This window comes from Corvus brachyrhynchos, unplaced genomic scaffold (assembly GCF_000691975.1).
Source record: "Corvus brachyrhynchos isolate BGI_N302 unplaced genomic scaffold, ASM69197v1 scaffold409, whole genome shotgun sequence".
NCBI lineage: Eukaryota > Metazoa > Chordata > Aves > Passeriformes > Corvidae > Corvus > Corvus brachyrhynchos.
In genome coordinates, this window is record NW_008246059.1 from 2,064,859 (window position 1) to 2,084,862 (window position 20,004).

The 20,004-nt window shown below is 39.6% G+C and overlaps 2 protein-coding genes across 2 annotated transcripts; one reads left to right on the forward strand and one right to left on the reverse strand.

The window, feature by feature from the left end:
- The first annotated feature begins 6 nt into the window (after positions 1 to 6).
- On the forward strand, positions 7 to 7,097 carry CUNH6orf62 (chromosome unknown C6orf62 homolog). Its single transcript, XM_008642694.2, has 5 exons — positions 7 to 1,687; positions 3,569 to 3,745; positions 4,319 to 4,441; positions 5,170 to 5,304; positions 5,804 to 7,097. The coding sequence occupies exons 1-5, from the start codon at positions 1,559 to 1,561 to the stop codon at positions 5,927 to 5,929; spliced, it is 690 nt and encodes a 229-aa protein (XP_008640916.1). The 5' UTR covers positions 7 to 1,558; the 3' UTR covers positions 5,930 to 7,097.
- Positions 7,098 to 13,875: 6,778 nt separating this feature from the next.
- On the reverse strand, positions 13,876 to 20,001 carry ACOT13 (acyl-CoA thioesterase 13). Its single transcript, XM_008642696.2, has 3 exons — positions 19,921 to 20,001; positions 16,774 to 16,958; positions 13,876 to 14,584 (listed from the first exon to the last, which is right to left on the reverse strand). Exons 1-3 carry the CDS (start codon positions 19,999 to 20,001, stop codon positions 14,428 to 14,430), a joined length of 423 nt encoding a protein of 140 aa, XP_008640918.1. The 3' UTR covers positions 13,876 to 14,427.
- Between the last annotated feature and the right edge of the window lie 3 nt (positions 20,002 to 20,004).

Below are 20,004 nucleotides of genomic sequence, written 5' to 3' on the forward strand. Positions count from 1 at the left end.
GCCGGCTGGGGGTAGCGAGCGGGCCACGGTCCTGGGCTCTCGTCGGAGCCTCTCAGTCTCTTGCTTAACTGGGGGGGAAGCTTTGGGAGGGGTCCCTTTTTTTTTTTTTTTTTGTTTTTGTTTTCCTTTGTTATTTGTTCCTTTCTCTCCAGAAAGAGAAGGGGGAGAAATACTTTTCCCCCCTCCTCTTCTTAACCTGGTCCGACGAATTTGCTAACCTAAAAACTTTTTAACCCCGACTAATCAAACACCTGGGGAGGGGAAAAAATGTCTGGAGAGAGGAAGAAAATAACCTGATAATTGGGGATTTGCTTTTTTTCGGGGGAGGGTGATTTAGAGGTTTAAAATTGCAACCTAGATTGCAATTTAAAAAAAAAAAAAAACCTCGCAGAAAATTCTGTCACCGAAAAGCAGGAGCAAACCACAGTCCATGTTTTCCGACTTGTGGCAATGAAGTGAGAGGGGAGAGAGGCGGTGCTGCTGTGGGTGTCCCGCTGCCCCGGGCGCGGCCGCCCTGCGTGCTGAGAGAAGCCGAAGGGAAAGTCAAGAGCGCCGGCCATGCACAGCCTCGGCTGACCGTGCTCGCAGCGGCAGATAGGGAGAGAAGGATCCCCGGGGGATCAGCAGCCCAGGGAGTGTATGAGGTGTCGGGCGATGTAGGGCTCTCCCACTGGTAGGGAGCCCGGGTTTGGGGCACTGATTCAGGTTTTAGTCTCTCGGTGAGATAATACTGTCCTTTGAACCCCTGTCCGCCCCTTGTCAATGGCCATCATGATCCCTCTCCTCTTCGGCAGCAGTAGCCTCAGGGCAATGATGAGCAGGATGAAGTTAGAAATGACTCCGCTGTCTTTTCTCTTTGCTCCCCTGCAAACCAGCGCTGTGTTGTCTGTAGTTGATTTTGTTATTGTTGGCGGCAGAGAAATGTCATACTTCCCGGGTTGTGCACTCCTCCTTTGCACCCTTTTCTCTGCTCTCCACCAAGTGTAATAATTCTAAAGAAAAAGACGGGCAACATAGCAATAGTGGAAGGCTGAGAATAATAATCAGTAGAGTCATGAATCTGGCTGGGGTAAAACGCAGTTTGTAATTTCAGCTTCGGGTTTTTTTTTTGTAAGCAGAGCAAAAGTACCCCCCCCATGGATTGGGCTTGTGCCAGTTGCTTTTTATTGTACACATAAATTGTGATAAGATTTGTTTGGGGTTTGTTTTCCTTTTTTTTTTTTTTTTTTTTTTCCTTCTTCCTCCCCCCTTTATCCCTGCCGCTAACCTGTTCAAATTTTTCTCTTCAAAATTCTTTGGGTTTTTTTTCTTGATTTATTGTAAAACCTCTTGTCCAGCCATGGCTGGACAACTACTTTCTTTGTTTCTTGACCCCTCCAATACGACATTCTCGTAAAATATTGCCTGAGGTGCGGTTTTGGGTTACATTAGCGTTTGATCTATTCAGTCGTATTAGCAGGAATCAAACGACTTGTTTCTGTTGTACTTAAGTCTTACGAAAAGGTGCCCATAGTTTAGCGACAGTTTCCAAAGGCTTTAGTACCACCTGTATTACAAAATGGGGGACCCAAACTCCCGGAAGAAACAAGCTCTGAACAGACTTCGTGCTCAGCTTAGAAAGAAAAAAGAATCTTTAGCTGACCAGTTTGACTTCAAGATGTACATTGCCTTTGTGTTCAAAGACAAGGTAACTTGGGTTTAAAGTGTGTGTCTGCGTTTGTTACACGTTAAGTGTTCTGTGCAAAGTCTTGCTGCCTGATTGCATCAAATGTTTTATCCTTAATAGATTTCCATTTTATTTTTTAAACTGCTAGTTGCTCTAATATTTACTTCATGTTTGTCATTTTGGCTCTTTGTATTTTGTAGTTTTGTAACGCAGAGGGTTCCAGTGCCTCGTTAAATGGTTACTTGGTAGCTTCTGTATTGGGTAGATATTTTTCAAAGTTAACACTGTAACTTGTTAAACCTAATTGGGGTCTGACCTGCACAAGTACTGTGAACAGTTGAGCTGTGAAGGGAATCTGAGGCGATTGCCGAGTGTGCTTATCTGGTGAAAGCAGAAGGGAAGACCTGGCAGTTGAAGGGAGAAGTCACAAAATGTGATGTGGAAATGGCCCAAGTGCGCAGGCACATGTGGAACTGCTGCTATCATTTTGAAAGGAAGTGGGGAGGGCAAAAAGGAACTCTTCATTTGCTTGGCTGCTTCCTCTGCTGCGGGATGCTGCACATCTGGGAGGGGGAGCTGGGTCTTTCTAAAGCCAGCTATAGACCCGCAATTGTGGGAGAGTGTTTATCCACAGAACGTTAAGAAAAGTAGGTATTTATGGGAAGTGAATGTGCTGAACAAACGAAGAGGAAGTGAAGATAGAAGAAAAGGGCAATAGAGTACATAATGCACAAAATGCATGTAGATGAGCACTGAAACCGTTTAATCCCCTCAAATGTTTAGTTTTTGTGTTTGCTGTAATAAGTAGGTGTTTTTAATGAAGACTTTTCCTTGAAAAGCTTCTTTAAAATTCTTGAGTTCAGTTTGCTTTTGTTTGTCAGTTCCAGTGCAAGCACAGATGGATATATTGGGGTATAATTTCTGGGTACTGTGTCATAGTAACACAGAAGTAGATGTTTAAGCAGTGGCAACAGTTAGATTTTCTTAGATGACACAGCTTTAAGTCTTTTACAGTTGGACATTGATACTACTTTTTGTTTGCTTTGTAGAAATTCATTGCAAATGCCTGTTTTAAATCCTGTTATATTTGCTTATATCACAGTGAACTGAAGATGTCCATCCCATAGCAGTTTGCTTAAAGTAGGAGGTTAGCTCAAGCTAGCTTGGTCAGCAAATAGTTGCCTGTTACCTCTGTTTTGATGGGGGAGGAAGGGAAGTGGAGCAGTGTTTGGTAAAATATACTTTGTCTCTTAAGTAGGTCAAGACTTCTAATGAGCTGTAAAAAAGCTGTGAGAAACAGACATAGAACGTCAGTGATTTTATGTCCTCATAATGTTTTGACCTTGCTTGAGAGATGCTGAAATATTTGTAGTGGGTATAAAAGTTATTCAGCAAATTAAAATAGTCCTCCTTTGAGGAGATTATAGCTAACTTCAGATGGGATCTCAATCACCTGCTGTCAACCGAATGTAGCATTGCAAGATTTCACTTTTCATAAAGGGTCAACTGTAAAAAATTGAAAAGCAGGGAAAAAATGTGTTATTATTGATATTTGCAGAGAAGCTTGCGATGCTCTTGGTCATCCCAAAATCATGTACCCTACTTGAAGAAGGGGCAATTCTCTTAATGTTTAGATAGAATTTTAGTGTTTGCAAGATTGATACTTAAAGCTGCATTTTTGGAGACTATAAAAACCTGTTCAACTTTTATAAAAAGTTGTTGGTCTGATTCTGTTTAATTATAAACTTTTGCACGTAAATTTAGCATGGTTTGTGTCAAAGTCCAGGCCTGTGTGATGTGTACTTTAAACATTTATACAGAAAATCACAAATCCTGAAATAAACTGTTACCTATAGTTCCTAGAAAGGATTGTAATCTTAATGTAATCTGTGCTTTTTTTAGAAGAAAAAGTCAGCGCTTTTTGAAGTGTCTGAAGTGATACCAGTCATGACCAATAACTATGAAGAAAATATCCTGAAAGGTGTGCGGGATTCCAGCTATTCTTTGGAAAGTTCCTTAGAGCTTCTGCAGAAGGATGTAGTACAGCTCCATGCACCCCGCTACCAGTCTATGCGCAGGGTAAGGCTCCTTTTTACGCTTGCTGAATTACAATTTTTCAGCACTTGTGCCTTTCCATGGGAATCTGAAGGCTAATCCTGCCTCTTTTTTTTTGCTGCACGAGGGCTCTGTGGGCTGGTGTTTATGGGGTCTAGTTTGAACGGTAGCAATGATGTAGTAACAGTTCTGATACTGTTTAAATATGTAGTTCTTAAGCTTTACCTTTCATTTGTCTCATTCAGAGATATGCCTTGGGAATTGTATCTTCTTGCCATCTTTGTCCTTTAGAAGGCATGTGTTAATAATTCTTGCAACAACTCCTGCTGTACAACTAAGTGATTTTGCTTTATGAATACTGAAAGACAGTCTTTGCTAATGTTTTCCTTAAGTTGTAGTTTGTATTAAGTGGGTACTGATACTAAAATTCAGTGGAAAGCAAGGAGGACTTCAGTTGTGGTATGAGTAACACAAATGGAAAATCAAACAAATGTTGTATAAGTATCACCTCTAAAGTACATGCCTGTATAGATAAGTTGCTTATCTGTGTCTTTGACTACTGGAGGGAATGTAAGTACAGAACTTTACTGCTCACAGGATGTGATCGGCTGTACCCAGGAGATGGACTTCATTCTATGGCCTCGTAATGATATTGAGAAGATAGTCTGTCTCCTGTTCTCTCGGTGGAAGGGATCTGATGAACCCTTTAGGCCTGTTCAGGTATTTGGGTTTGGGTTTTGACTTCAATAACTAACTTATCCCTGGAGGGAGTGTTCTCTTTAACCAGTAAGTTGATACGGTATGCGAGTTCTGCGGATGTTAGAAAAATATGCTGTCCTGATTTTATTTAAAAAGCAGTCAATGTTTTTAATGCCAAATTCTGCTTCCTGTCTTTATGCACTGTTGTATTCCAAAATGTAAGTTTCCAAAGGGCCTCTGCAAATGACACATATGTATAAATGCATATAGTGTGTTTGTATTTGTAGAAGTGGATTAGATGTGCCTCTTACAATTGAATCTCTGTCTAAATGTGATGGTGTTGTTAAGGTTCTGTCAGTAGTCCAAATTGCTGTATTTGATTAGATGGAAGAGTGAGATGGATGGAACCTTCGCATTATAATTTTGCCTAGAAATGGTTGCACAGGGATCTTCTGCCACAAGAAGGTAGATTGGGTTTTATATATGCTGCAGGTGAAGTTGTACCTTTGGGTTGTTAATGTCATTGCAATGGATAATGTCAGTCTTGGCAGAATGAAATTAGGAGATTCTTTAAATTGTGCCAAGACTCTTGTGTGTCACTGCCATGGTCCCCACTTCCTGCTTTTCAGATTAGATCAGAAAAGGAAAGAACAAAAGTGGTTGCAAAGCCTCAGATTGAAAGAAATTAATGGGTTACACGTGAGATTTATCTTAATAAATATTTTATTCTCCTTCTTCACACCATGTAGGCCAAGTTTGAATTTCATCATGGCGACTATGAAAAACAGTTTCTGCATGTTCTGAGCCGAAAGGACAAGACTGGAATTGTTGTCAACAACCCTAGCCAGTCGGTGTTTCTCTTCATTGACAGACAGCACTTGCAGGTAAGCTTCTTCTGTCCTCGTCTTAACAAGTGTGTTTTAATCATAAAAAGCTTTTTGTTCTCGGGAACACTTGTAATTTTGCTGCAAGGTACTCAAGTAGAAAAACTGATCATGCACTCATGTTTGCATTTTGGCAGTTTCAAAGGGAACTTTATGCTATAAATAGGATTCATACATGCAAAAATAACTACGGGCCACATATATGTTCACATAGAATTAATGTTCTTGTATTAAAAATTAAGTAAGTTCTAAAATAGGCCTAACAGTGTTTAGGAAAAATTAAAACATTGCTTTGGGTGACAATACAGAAAATAATTCAAGTGAAGAATGAACAAAATAGTGAAAACATTTTATGCATTAGAGTTTGCAGACTAATTGTAAGGGTCAGGCTGTTTATATGTATGAAATAGTGAATTTTAAGTATCTGTGGGATCTGCCTATTAGTCCTTAGTTAAATTCTAGGATTAATATCTTTTCTTTGGGTTTTCTTTGCCTCTAGACTCCAAAAAACAAATCTACAATCTTCAAGTTATGCAGCATCTGCCTGTACCTGCCACAGGAGCAGCTCACTCACTGGACGGTTGGCACCATAGAGGATCACCTCCGTCCTTACATGCCAGAGTAAGGTACTGGCCAGCAAAATGGGGAAGATCACAGAACGCAGCAGTGGATTTTCACTTCTCCTCACCACTTTATTCTTTCAGAATTCAGAAGAAAATGGACTCATGTTCAGAACACTATACATTGTGAAACTTGATCATCCTGGATTTCTTTAATCATTTGTATCTCAGAACTTTGCAATTTTTTTTTTTAGATGTTTTCTGCATGGACCTTGTGAAAGAGAGGATGCTCTGCACACTTCTGCACTGCATCAGCATCTTACTAAAATGTGAAATGAAGGGACTGTACATTGAAACAAATGTTTCTGAAAGCACAAGGTGATCATTTGTGGTGGTGTTCCCATTTGTGCTGGTCATGCCCCCTAACATCTCTAATGTTAACCATCAGTATTTTGAGGGTGAGAAGTGAATGTAACGGGTATAAAAGCCTTACAGCTTTGCTGTTAATGATTGTATCGAAGAGCACTATCATTCATTCTAATGAACGAAGAAGTGGCTATTACAATAGGAAGTAAATGTGGGAAAGAAATCTTTCTTTAAAAAAAAAGCATCTCATTTAATGTATAGGCATTTTTTGCCTCTTTTATTTTGCTGGGCTGTGTCTAAGTTTACTGGCACTTTTGTTTTGGATCTCTTTCCCCAAGTTGCTGTATAACGGTATGAAGGTATTCTTTTGAGTTGAATGCATTTATACAGATGAGATAGACCTGGAGTCTGAAGTTGCTAAAGCAGCTCAAAAAAAAGGTAAAATAATAGCTGCAGAAACAATGTTGGTAGAGGATTATTTTTTCTTGAGAGTTGAGACTTGTAAACTTGCAGGTGAACTGTGCAGGAAATACTGGTTTCTAAAACATTTCTTATGGAAAACCTGACGAGGTTTTTTTTTTTTTTTTCTTTTGGAATAGACATTATAAACCAATGTAAAATAGTGTTTGGAGTGTCAAAAGTTGGTTCTGACAGAACATTTTAAGGTTGTGCAATGATAAAAGGAAGACTACTGTATAGTTTTGATGACAAAGAAGGCTCTGCTTAAGGGTTGAGTACTTTACTGGAGTAAAACTGCATAAGCCTACTCCCTTTGGATAAAACTAGTGCTTACCTGTTTAAAACTTGTATTTAGCTTTTGTTTGGAATTGGAAAAAAATGGAAAATAAATAAATTAGGTGAAAGATGGCTGGTTTTATTTATGTAAATCCTATTAACTGAGTTTTCATAGTAATTTGCATCTTAACAGTGTCACCCACTACAAACACTGAAAATGTACAGACTGTAAAACGTTAAGATCAGCAAAGACCAGTGGCAGAGGTGTTCTTGCAAATGTGGGCCATACATTTTGAAAAGTACCTGTCAGAAATAATGGCATTACTAGTATCTTACTGTATTGGTGCATACATATTTTTACTTCTTTGGTTATAAGTTCCTACAGGTTAATATGAAAAACCCTAGAAAAGCCCTAGAAAAACCCCACCTGAAAGCTCCAACTTCACTTTCATAGTTGCCTTAAGTTATAAAGAAATACCTTGAAAATGCTGCTCTTCAGAATGTTAAGACACTCTAAAATATTTAGTAACTACCATGCCTGCTAATAGTCCTGAAAATTTCTCAACTTTAGGTCCCTCTTCTTGGAATGATCTGTAAGACATAATACAAAGTGTCCACATGAAGCTTGAACTAAGTTTCATAGGGTCTGGAACATGAAAGTTTCAGGAGTTTGGAATTTGATTCCTAAGTGCCATCCTTTGTTCTTAATTTGTCATTCTGGACATCATCTCACCTCACTGAGAATAGGGCCATAGTTATCTTGATGAGCAAAGCAAAGGACTTAGTTCTTGCATTAGGAATTTTGGTCTTCTTAGAAAGAAGCCTCAGGATATTGGCTTGAGCGGCTGTGTACAGTGCTTTTCAAATGTCAGTAATCATATGGATTTTAACTTTAATAATTCTCTGTATTACAGGAAAACAACCTGTTCAGTTTAATTCCTTTTTTAGTTTTGTACAGAGTGCGTAAGACAGGCTGCTCATTTGTTTCTCATGATGAATCATGCCATGCTTTCTTGGGAGAACACAGGATTAGAGGAAGCAAAAAACTGGAAAACTAATTTTGTTAAATGTGGTCTATACTACCCAGCTAGCAAACCTTAGGGTTTTGCTGTGCTATCAGAGTGAGTTGAGAACCATCTGCATTGTCTAAGCAGTGGGCAAAAAAGGATAAAGGGCACCAACGGGTTTCAGAGTATGAGAACCTTGGGGAATATATGTATCATTTGTATCGTTCAGCATCTTTGAAGAATTTCTCTCGCCTTAAACATGTTGGCTTTTGAGGGAAGAGATTAAATTTTTGTTCCACTCTTTCTCAATGGAACTTCTAGTTCAATCTCAGAATATTCTTCTGAGTTACTTTAGCAAAATGCCCTTCGGAAGTGAATGGAAGTTCATAATACCTAGCTTTTGGTTTCAGGCCCTCTTTATATCACATTAATGGCTTTTTGGTAGACTTTTTTCAAAGTGTAGGTTTTATCTCACAAAACTAATGTTTCCAAAGCACAGTTTGTGATGGTGTGCACCTCATTTTTGGAGCTTTTTGTAAATACAGAAAGGCTCCCTTATAAGAATTTTAATTACTACCTACTGTCAACTGCTTATGTGGCTGCCTTGGACATACTAATACCAAGAATTGAAATACACTCAGTATTGCACCTGAATATGGGACTTTAACCAGGCTGTTGCCTAAGGATTTATCATGAGACCTGGGTAAGTGCCAAGGGGGCAGGCATAAATTAAGTAGACAGAAGGCCATTAAATGTTAAATACATGTCAGTGAATTGTCTGGTGAAGGGAAGCTTGTGTCAGGTGCTTCCTGAATGATGAGAAGCTTCTTAAATGTTATAGTCTGTACATGACTATGAAGCTTCACTTCTCAAGCTTCTTAAGCTGTGCAAGAGTTACCAAAATATGGTAAGATGGACAGAACTGCTGTACAAGTACGGCCAAAATATAACAGGCCTGCATTTAGTTTGCAGTTGATGCCCACTGTGATGACTGTCTCAAAGTATAAATTCCCTTCTCAAAAGCTATTTTGCAGCTTTAGTGTTTATTTTATAAACATGAAAATTTATCTGTTAAGTGATGTATCAGGTAGTAGGAACACACTGGGATTAGACAGTGCGTCTCTTTAAAAAAGAAAAAAAATTGGTTACTGAATTGGTTACTAATTTCTGAGCATTGGAAGTTTTAGATCAAAGGTACTGATCTCTCTCTGCAAGTTCATTTTTTTTCATTGCAAAATGTTAAGTCTGAGAAAAACAGCAGGTGGAAAGATGAAAATCAGAACTTGTAAAATTACCTAGACTTTAAAAAAATTGACATTTCTGAAAGACCTACTGTCTTGTACTTTGAAAATACAAACCCAAGGATCAGCCTGCACTATGGTACTTGGGAATGACCACATCTTTTCCTTGACACATTAAGGTGCAATGCATTAGTTTTGAAATTACTTAAAATGTGATACAAGTGCCATAAACTCTTGGTCCTTGCACGTACTTGCAGCTTGTGAGCTCTGCAGGCATCCTTCCCTTCCCACTCCTGTTCTGCTGCCAGGAGAACACTGCTTTTTCTTGCACTCGTTTGCTGAGCCATTTAGGTTACTTGCAGTTACTGAACACCAGCTTATGTTGAATGAGGATCTGGGGAGTTGAACAGTGAGAAGAGTCACTGAAGGGTTTTTTGCCTCTTAATAGTGAGATTAGTCTAATGGACTGTTGGAGGCTTCATTTAAGATTACATTAAGGTTTCTGCCATTGAGCATGATAGCTGAAGTCAAGAGTGAGTAGAGTACATTTACATTCACTAAGGAAATAGACATGCCATGTGAGTTTTCTTAATTGGTATTTACTTTTATTAGCCTGGAAAATCATCTCAGATTTTTCATTTTGCATTTATTGCAGTGGTAAATTCACAAGCTGTGTAAGCCTACAGATTCCGGAACAGCTTTCTGGAGTGAAGTAATGAGACAAAACACAATTAAAGCCCTTTACATAAGGTCTGCAGCAGTAGGTGCTGCTTCCTGCTTTGTGCGCCCCAGCTTGTGCAGCTCACTGGATAGTGCAGATGCTGTGGGGGGCTGCATCAGCTCTACAGGTTAACTGAAGCTACAGTACTGAAGTAATTTCTCTTCTGCTTGGGTGACTGAAATGCTTTTTAGGGCTGAAGATATCTGTGGCCTACTTCTGCTGGGGAAGGATTTACATATGGAAAGGTCCCTTAATTTAAGCACAATTACTGTATGCTAGAGCACCCACTAAACAAAGTGCTCCTCTGGACTCTGAAATCTATTCAAGCAGCTACTGCTTTTAAGCAAAAGAAATCAAAGATCCAGAATTTTACTACAGTGGTACAAGCTCCAGGTACTGTCTTAGTTAACAAAAATAAGGGTCTTATTGTTTTGGTGGAGTTAATTTCGTTCTGGTTTTTTTCCTGAAGGAGAGTAAATGCGCTTTGTTTGATAAAAGCTGGCAAGTAATTTACTCTCTTTTAAGCGAGAACTGTATGTGCTGCTGTGTCTCATAACCACAGCAGCTTGGGATCGTGCTCTGGTGGTAGCAGTCGTTCAGTGAATGCATTACAGAATCACAAAGGCGATAACTGTCATCGTCTTGTTCCTGATCTCAAGTAGCAAAATAGGCATCTAAGTGGGTTTTTTCATTCCCACGGACAATGATGTAAGGGAGAGGTTTGGGGGGTTCTGGCTAAATGGTTTTTTTGAAGATGGAAATTTCTGAAATTGTGAATGATATAATGCAGTTGGAAATTCTTCCTTATGCCCTGGCAGTGGCCCAGAGCCAGTCAACGAAGCTGAACAGATTTGAGCTGCGGTTCAGAACAGTTACTTAACAGCCTAATTCACCTCACATCCATGCCCTCCCCCCCATCCCCCTAAGGTGGAGATGTCTGTGAATTTGAGAACTGTAAACCAGCAGCTCAGCCATGAGACCCCTGTGATGGGTGGCTCGACCTGAAAGACTAACAAGGAGTTCTGATATTTCAACGTGTTTCAGCAGGGACGCCCTTCCTTACCTTCTCCCTTTTTTATCAGTGTAAAGATGAGTCTTCCCAAGAGCTGGAATCTGTAATGACTAAACCACTTCTCACTGCATCTTAATCTGTGATCTGTATTTGCCCTGATTAGCATCTGGACCCCTGGTTTCAAGTGCCAGTGGGAACAAGTCTGTTCTGATTCCTTATTTTCTCAAGGCATCTGTAAAGCACAGCTGTACATAGTGCAAGCCCGTGGGTGTCAGTCTGAATGCATTTGTGCAATAGCAGTGACGTGAAACCAGCATGGAACACTTGGCTGGCCAGGGTACTGCATGAAGTGGGAAGCTGAAGTTACTTTCACTGAGAGAGACAAACTGTTCCTCAACATGTTTCATACCACCATGTGGTCTCCATAAGAAAAGACATCTAGACCTAAGTATAATTTGGGTGTTCGGTATGTTTAAAAGAAAAACGCCAAAACACAACAAACTGCAATATGGGAGGGCTGGTCTCTTTTTCAGATATGATACTTACAGTTGTCTGTCAGTTACTGGACATGCAATCTGGTATACTACTAAGACTCACAAGATGAGCTCATGAAATCACTTTATTTGCTTGCTTGTAAGGGAACTATGCTTAAATCTGCAGTGATGGAACCAGGTCAACCCCACAGGAGGTCTGTTTGTTCTGATGTCAGGTGGAGCCATGTGCCACTTGTCCTTACTACGGCAATTTGTTTCTATTACTTTCTCTGAGGTTCAGCTAAGGTAAAATAGATTTTTCAACACATAAGTTAGACTGAAATCAGTAAAGAACACTCCCAAGTATTAAGTCAGCTTGCTCTCAAAGCTAGGCAAGCTCAATGGTGGCAATTCCTTCTAAGATCATTTCTGTGCCTGAGTTAAGTTGTGAAATAAATTACGAGGTCAACATAATGCTGCTGCTGAGGGACAACAGACAAGGTTGTCTTAAAATAATCAGTTTAATTAACTGCTTCTGAAATAACTGGCCTGCATATTAATGATGTCCCTCTTATTAATTAGGCAGTACTAAAGTACTGTGCTGAATAGTCTGTTGTAAGGGAGAAGAGAATTCACTTGTTACTTCAGGAAGGTTTATTTCCGTTTCCCTCTCAAGCCTGAAACAGTCCTTGCCAGGCTTGAATGGGAACAGGAGGATACTGTTGTTTCCATGTTGAGGTTTGCCACTCTCAATTGGCCTGGACGCTTTTCAGTTGTAATTATGCAGATATGATGAATGCTAAGTGATAGAATGGGACCACTTAACTCTGATAGGTTCTTGAGGCAGCCAGCGCTAATTGAGGGAAGTCATGTTAAGTTGCAGTGGGACAGTTTCACAAGGACAGAGTGGCCCCAGCATGTAGAGCTGAGAGTGTTCTCAGTATTTTGGCACATATTGAATTTGGCACCTCCTTCGTTCTCACCCTCTGCCTTTTATTTCAGGTAACAAGTCGAAATCACTCTTGTGTTCCAGTGAGGGGGTGGGTTTATAGCAGTTGGAGGGGAGCAGTTTTAATGTCCACTTCTATTTCCTTGCACTCTATTACATGAGTAACACACGTAAGGAAACTGGTAACCTTAAGAATGAGAAAAAAGATGACTGGAGATGCCAGAACATGTTAATAGGAATATAACCAGATCAGCAATTTCCAAAGTCAGTAAGTGTGTCCAGTTGCTCTGATGGATCCTCTCTGCTCATCCAAGTAATTGCAGAGGAACTGGAGGTGCTTAAGACTCATAACAGTGCTCCAGGCTGAGGGAGCTGTAAAGTGAAAATTTCATACAGTGAAGCATCTAGTTCTGTTGAGCAAAGATTTAAACCAAAAAAGGTTACTGCTGTAGTAAGCACCTTTGCAAAATTGTTTCAGCAAAGCATTGTGTTTCTTTAAATGGAATTCAGGGATGATTTCTGTGCATGAGTGAGTGCAAGTACTCAGGGAAAACCAATTATGAATGCACTGCTGAAGAGAGGCTGCTACTATTAAAAGTTCAACTAGCCACAAGCATGTAAGCCATGTATGCTTCTGAGACGGCCCCAGAGAAAAAGCTTTTTTGAGACTGTATATATACCATGAAAAACTGTCCTAAACTTGCAGCAAAAATACATGTTGGTAGCCTGAGCCCACTGTAGGTATTTTTTAGATAACTTCCACTGAAGGGTTAGTTATCCGCTCATATTACTTGTTTAAAAGTCCTTTTGGAAAGATTGATGACACATTAGTAAACTTGTACAACTCTGTATTCAAAATCAGTCTCTACAAACAGGTCACCTAATTCATTTAAAATTACTTCTTTAGGTTTTGGAATGCACAGAAGAAAACTCTAACTGCACATTTCATCACAAAAGTCAAATGACTGAAGACAGTGAGTCAACTTCCACAACAAAAAGGACTTAGACATGCCATTTACTAGTGACTAGTGTAGATTAGCTTTTTGTGAGAGGAGAAAAACATGCATTTCATAAAAAGCATTGCTGTTTTTATTGCAGCTTGACAGCATTACCATGAATCATTTGTCAACAGCTTGAAAAAAGCAGTTAAGCCTGTCCACAACAGTGCAAGAGGATACTAGTTATCAGCTGATGAACAGCAGCTTAAGTCTACCACATTCAACCCAGGTCAGATGATCTAGAACCTTAGCCTGAATGAAAGCTCACCAAAATTATTTTTTTACATCTTTAACACACAGCTAATGATTTTTAAACAAGTATAACCACAACCTCAGGTAGATAGAGGTGAAATGCCCACAAGATATAACTGCATTTTCACATGCAGGGATCAGAGGGAGATGATGACATCTCAGGTGAATTTGCGTACAAAGGTTTCACCACACCCTCTCTCAACCAGTCTATGCTGGCAAGCTTTTACTCAGTGCAAAGAGGCTACAAAACTATGAAATAATCTTTAAAAAGGTAGTTTCAGAAAGCTTTATTGAATACTTCCTGATTTGTTACAGCATCAGTATATTACATTTTGCATTAACCTGCTTTACACTTTCAAACCAGTTTAGCACGATGTTACAGGAACTCTGTACTATCATCTTAGGGAACAAATACAGTTTGTAAGCACATTTAGTAGAGTTTGAGTGTGACTGTAACAGGCCTGAAGACAGGATTGCTTTGTCACATGACACCACAGGTAAAGAAAGCAGATCTCTTAAAACAGTGTCGTGCTGGTAAACCATATGGCTAGTCCAAAGGCTCTTCCCTTCTGCTATCCTGACCAAAAAAAGCCAGGTGCCTCCCTATGCTGTCACACTTGTTCATCCCAAACCCAGGCTTGTAGCAATTCCGGTGGTAATTAAGAAATTTGTTCGTTTATTACAGAAGTGAGACAAATTCACTTGATAGAGACTATCACAACTTTGTGCAGATGATATTGCATAAGTGAGGAAATAATTCTATTTGGGATTCTGAAGTCCAACATTATTATTTAAAATACTTTTTCATATTAATTTCCTATGAACTTTGTATGTCTGCCTTGTGCAATTAACTTTCCTGTTGCCTTATTTGTTAAATCCACGGTGGCAAATGCAAGAGTTCTTCCTTGCTTCAAAATCTGAGCTGTAATCAGTATCTCTTCTCCAATCTTAGCAGCAGAAGTGTATCTTCAAGGAAGAAAAAAAGGAACAGGTAAGAGACTGTACAGAGGATAAATCCAAGAATATTCCTGCATTTTATATTACCATGAAGGAATTAGCAGAAGTGGGTAATAAAGACACATCTCTGTCTGCCTGCTGACTTGTAAACCCCTACTTAATGGATTTGAGCTCCTCTATCTACTGGCAGTGGTAAGTAAGTGTAAGAGTTCTCTGAGAAAATGGAGGCTAGAAAGAAACCCTTTGGCTTGGTTCTGAGGAAAAGTCCGTTTTGGAACAGAAACAATGAGGTATCCAAGACTTCAGTTAAAAGTTCAGCTCCAAGTCCTGTTCCAACCACTGCTGGCTCCCTACAGCCTTTCTAAACTAGTCTGGCTGCTTCAGCTCTGCAAAATGTCATTGTTACAAAAGCTCCAGAAGGTCATTTCTGTATGGAATCATAAGCATAGGTTAACTGTTTCCCATACTCTGGTTAGAGGAAAGTCATGGAAATCTGGGCAGCCCTCAAATGCTGTTTCCATTCATTAGACAACTCTTTGTTTTTATTTACATGAGCAGGAGGGTGTGCTTTTAAAACACACTCTTCAGGGAATAGGAAGAAATTTCCCCACAAAGAATTCCCCTGGAAAGAATTAGGAGGAACATGATCCAACCATGATCTGAGGTAAGGGAACAATATTCAAATGTTAGAACTGCAGAGGGAAATGAAAAATTGCTGGATGTTCATCTTGTTGAGATAAATTTCATCAACCAGTCCATTTTTATACACGATGCCATGTCACAAGAATGTCAGTCACGCCTAACGCTGATGTAGCACCAGCTCCATTGGTTGACAAGGGCAGGATTTCAGCCTTGTCTCATTTCCAGAAGCTGCTGCTGATCCTCTTGTGGTTACCAAAAAAAATACTTCTGTTTCTCTCTGTTCTTTCCATTACTGAAATAGCTTCCTCATGACAACTTTTTAAAAAGCTCCTTCCCAAAAAGGAAAAAAGTTCTTATAACAATATTTGATATCCAATCTCACTTGTTCAATGAAAGCAGTAATCCAAGTTAAAAAAAGCTGTTAATATTGCTTCATGTAACATTGCATAAAGGTAATTTTGGATCACCTCCAAAGACAGCACTTTCTTCAGATTTCAGCCCTTCTGTAATTGGGTGGACATAACTGATAGTGTCAATAATTCAGATGTTGGCCTCTTGTTATACTACTGCAGGGAAAACCCATAATCATAGGAGAATTTTAGATTTTAATTTCCAGTAAGATCCTAGTCATCACAGTGGTAGTATGAAGCTTAAATAGGTGCTTAATCCCATCTGCCCAGTGGAGAAATCAGAAGGTGCTGGGAGAGAAAGGAGGGAACCTGGTAAAGATACAGATCATTCCTCACACACTTATAAAGCTTTTTTTAAAAAAGATTTTTAATGCTCTGTGTTAGTTATTCCAAGTAGGATTTCTTCAGTTCCAATTGGTCCTAATCTCTTCATTAAAAGTAATGAAGCTAAGCTGACAAGCTGCAATAGCATGATCCAAGAAAGTTTCAGAACAACCGGTTTTTTTAAGACACTTAAAGCTGACAAGCTGCAATAGCATGATCCAAGAAGTTTCAGAACAACCGGTTTTTTTAAGACACTTTGAATTTTCATTACAGGAAGAACTATTCTCAGTTTAAAACTACCTTAAAATAACCTAGAGCAAAGGAATCTTCTTCCACTGAGAAATTCTGATTCAATCTGTAATTCACCCTCTATATGAGCACACAACAGAGGTAAACTCTTTCCTCCTTTAATATTTTTCTCTGGTTTATGGACTAATACTAAAAAAGGGTTTATATAAAGCTGCTTACCCTAGACCTTGGGTTTTGAGGAGACATTAACATATCTGCACAAGTGAAAACTGAAACCAAACCGATTTCTTAAGACTAAAATTGACCACATATCAACATCCCTTTACATTCTACGAAGGAATAGGCACTGTCTCTTAAACACATGTAACAAGTAAAAGCTTAAGAAGGTCCAACTCAAATGGCAGTCGCCAAAAATACACACACAACCCCCTTAATTAAAAAATAAACAGGACTTCTGAAACCAAAGAAAATACACATTTTCACTGAGTGCCACAGCACAGAAATGACGTACAACGGAGTCAATAGGGGAAGAAAAGTCAGCATATTTTAGTAAACATGGTGGATGATACCTACGTGATGTTCATGTCCACACTGACCCCAGGCACTGCTCTTTCTGTGTACAGCAATGCTGCTGTTGACACCACATCCACCAGTGTGGCTGTCAAACCTCCATGTAATGTGCCACCTCTGTTTGTATGTTCCTCTTCTACTTTCATTTCACAAACAACTTTTCCAGGAGTTGCAGATTGAAGTTTCATCTGTATAACCAAAAAAAAGGAATAAAAAGCTTACTGACAAGCAGTACCAACACCTAATATTGCCCTCAATCAAATTGAAAGTAAATTTTGTCTGACTCTGGACTCATGAGACAAATTAAAAGACAGAAAATATAGTTAATTCAACTGTCCCATTAGATATTTCCATACATTTTGAGCAGAAGACTGCTGCCTTAGAAAAATGTGTACTTCTAATGCAGACAAATATTTAAACTGACAGCTTAACAAAACTTCAATACTTGCTATGCTGTCAGGAATTCCTTAGCAGGAAACTGTCTTCAGTTTTCCTTTAGCTTTAATCTGTGAGTGAAAAGCCAGATTAGAGGGAACACAAAACTGCTCTGAGTATCTGTGTGTACCATAGTTGTGAAGGCATATTTGTTAGCTCACAAAATGAAAAGGAGACCACCAGTAGTTCATTAATCATTATATTAGAGCAACCTCAGTAAAAATCAGTTATTTTGAAATGAGCATTAGAAATACTAATCAGATTGGCCTCCCTGATGGGAAACTCCTATCTGTGAGTAGAAGTATCCAAGGCTGTATCACAGTGTTACAGCATCATTATCTGCATATACAGTTTTATTCAAGCCCATAATTGGGAAATACAGAATTACAGTTCACCTACAGTACCATGCTTCCCCCTGTAACCAGCAAAAGAAGCTGGAATTTTGAGACCAAGAAGTTACTGCAATTCAGTATTTTAAAATCTGTATTTAAATTTCTTCAGTTAGTAGCACTATATTCAAAATCTGAAAGGAGATGCAAAACTGGGGTAAGTTCCACATCTATATATACCTGTGTAACTAAGACTTTGAAGTGCCTTTAGGCTATTAAAAGTGAAATGTGGACATATTTTATATTTATTCCTACTAATTTTCAGGTTTTTTACAAGGGCTTTTTTTAACTTGAATGTTTCCATTCTGTTACGAGCTGATTTAAATCTTTTTTGATCTTAAAAGTTATTAAGATTGAAATGTTTCTAGTTTCACTGTTCCTTATTTATAATGCAATGTAAGAGCTCTGTTTCACCCTTTCTGATAAGCCAAAGTTTATCCAAATTTTGCAGACAAATGCTACTAAATCAGTGATGATGTAGTACAGTCTTCTAATGGAAAAAGCTGGGATTAAACTGAGAGGAAATTACTGAGGCAACATCCTAAAACAGAAACGGCACCTATATCAATGAAAACCCAAAGTCCTAAATCAGGCATGCTGCACTGCACTGGAGGCCTAGGCTTCTGACAGAATTTTTAAGGAGGAATTTACTGATGCTCAACGCTGGGAGCAGATGGCTTCCACTCCCATCAGGGACTGGTGCTCCAACCCACCAGCAAGGCGAGGAAAGCATCTGGTCCCATTTGTCATTGCTCTGATCTGGCACTACATGCCTGCTCTCCTCGATGAAAATAGTTCAGTACTTGAACGCTTCCAGGACCTACTCAGCTAGAGCTGCAGGTCTGTGCTTCTCCCAGCCCTGCTGTGCTTGTCCTCCCACGCGTCTGCCTCGGGGAACAGCACACTGCTTCAGCTTCCAGGCTTTAAACACACAGTCACTAAACCCTGTGCAGATACCACATTGGAGTTAAACCAGAAACTAAGTCTGAGGCTGGAGATGAAAGGTTTCAGACTAAAATGTGTCATCTCCAGAATATGAAAAACCTTGAGTCATTTAGTTATGGTAAGAGAGATTTCAGGTATCTCCCAGAAAAGCGGCAGTTACTTTTAATTCAAACTCAACGGTACTTTTATTGTTATTATCATCAGGTTCCTAGCATCCTAATTCTAGAAGGTTGCAGGAAAAATCTAAAAGTATTCCAGAGCAAGATAGGAAGCCTGTCTCCCAAGGCTCACTTCCAGCCAGTTACCTTTACGAGCTGAAATGCTAATACTTGCTCACCGCTTATCAGGATTTAAAAGGAGTGTAAAGTTATGACGGTGAAGTGGTGACTAAGAACTAAATGGACTCTATGAATAAACCATCTTCTTAAAGCTTTATATATTTTTTAAAAACTTTATATTTGCCAACACATCTTGGAAAAACACGACTGTAAGAATTACTTTGTGAACAGTTGATTTCTATTAAATGTATCAGATCACAGAGCTGTCAACAAAAGCACTGCTTCCATTATAACATTTGCTCCTCCACAAAGCAAAGTATATGAACCTTTACATGGCTGGTTTTCTTAGATATATTTATTCCATGACTCCATGTCACAGTTACACGAACAAATAAAAATTAAAGGGAAAATTTAATGAGAACACTGAAACTGCTTCACAGAACTTTACTACACAGCAGCTATGCTACCGCATACTACACAATTTATCATGTAAATGAACAGTAACTTCAACTTTTCTTTGAGCATAATGTCATCAGCATGACACTGCAGCAGTACCAGTCAACTACATTGCTTTACACCAGAAGGTATAGTGAAGGTATAGTGTAAGGCCTTGTGGAGAAATTCAGAGAGCACTGGGGTGTGCATTGTGCTTTCAGTCTGACTTCAGGCTGAGCTGTGAGATGTCATAACGAGCTACCTTTTTAATTTTAAACAGGGAGAAGTTTATTTCACATTTTCACGGTCCTGGAAGTTAGCTGCTTCGCATGTACTGCGAAGGAAAGAATGCCACTTGCTGAATGACTCCTGAAGGTTATGCAGTACAGTCACCTTCAGAGAGCTGCTGGAAGGCAGCTGGGTATCTAACGAGTTACTGAATAACAACTGAGTTATCATTCTTATTATAGCAACTCTGTTTTCTACCCCGTGTTAGCACCACGGCCGCACACCCCCGTTCCGAGGCCTGCCATGCCTGCAGCCCGCAGCCCCGCCGAGGCTCGGCCCTCTGCAGCCCCGGCGGACTAACCCCCTGATCCCGGTTCAGCCTGTTACTCTGCAAGGGGACAGAAGGTCGTATAAACGAGCTGCCCTCCAAGTGCCCGTACCTTGCGGAGCACCCGGTCAAAGCCCTGCGACTCCAGCATGTACTTCATAGCCTCCTTCAGGCTCTCCACCGTGAACCCCATGCT

Excerpts from the sequence above, each read along its gene's own strand:
- ACOT13 (XM_008642696.2), bottom strand. The coding sequence starts at position 20,001 with ATGGGGTTCACGGTGGAGAGCCTGAAGGAGGCTATGAAGTACATGCTG. Across the intron at positions 16,959-19,920 it reads TTGACCGGGTGCTCCGCAAG|ATGAAACTTCAATCTGCAAC; the intron begins GTACGGGCACTT and ends TTGGTTATACAG. Across the intron at positions 14,585-16,773 it reads AGTGTGGACATGAACATCAC|ATACACTTCTGCTGCTAAGA; the intron begins GTAGGTATCATC and ends TCTTCCTTGAAG.
- CUNH6orf62 (XM_008642694.2), top strand. The coding sequence starts at position 1,559 with ATGGGGGACCCAAACTCCCGGAAGAAACAAGCTCTGAACAGACTTCGT. Across the intron at positions 1,688-3,568 it reads CCTTTGTGTTCAAAGACAAG|AAGAAAAAGTCAGCGCTTTT; the intron begins GTAACTTGGGTT and ends TGCTTTTTTTAG. Across the intron at positions 4,442-5,169 it reads AACCCTTTAGGCCTGTTCAG|GCCAAGTTTGAATTTCATCA; the intron begins GTATTTGGGTTT and ends CACACCATGTAG.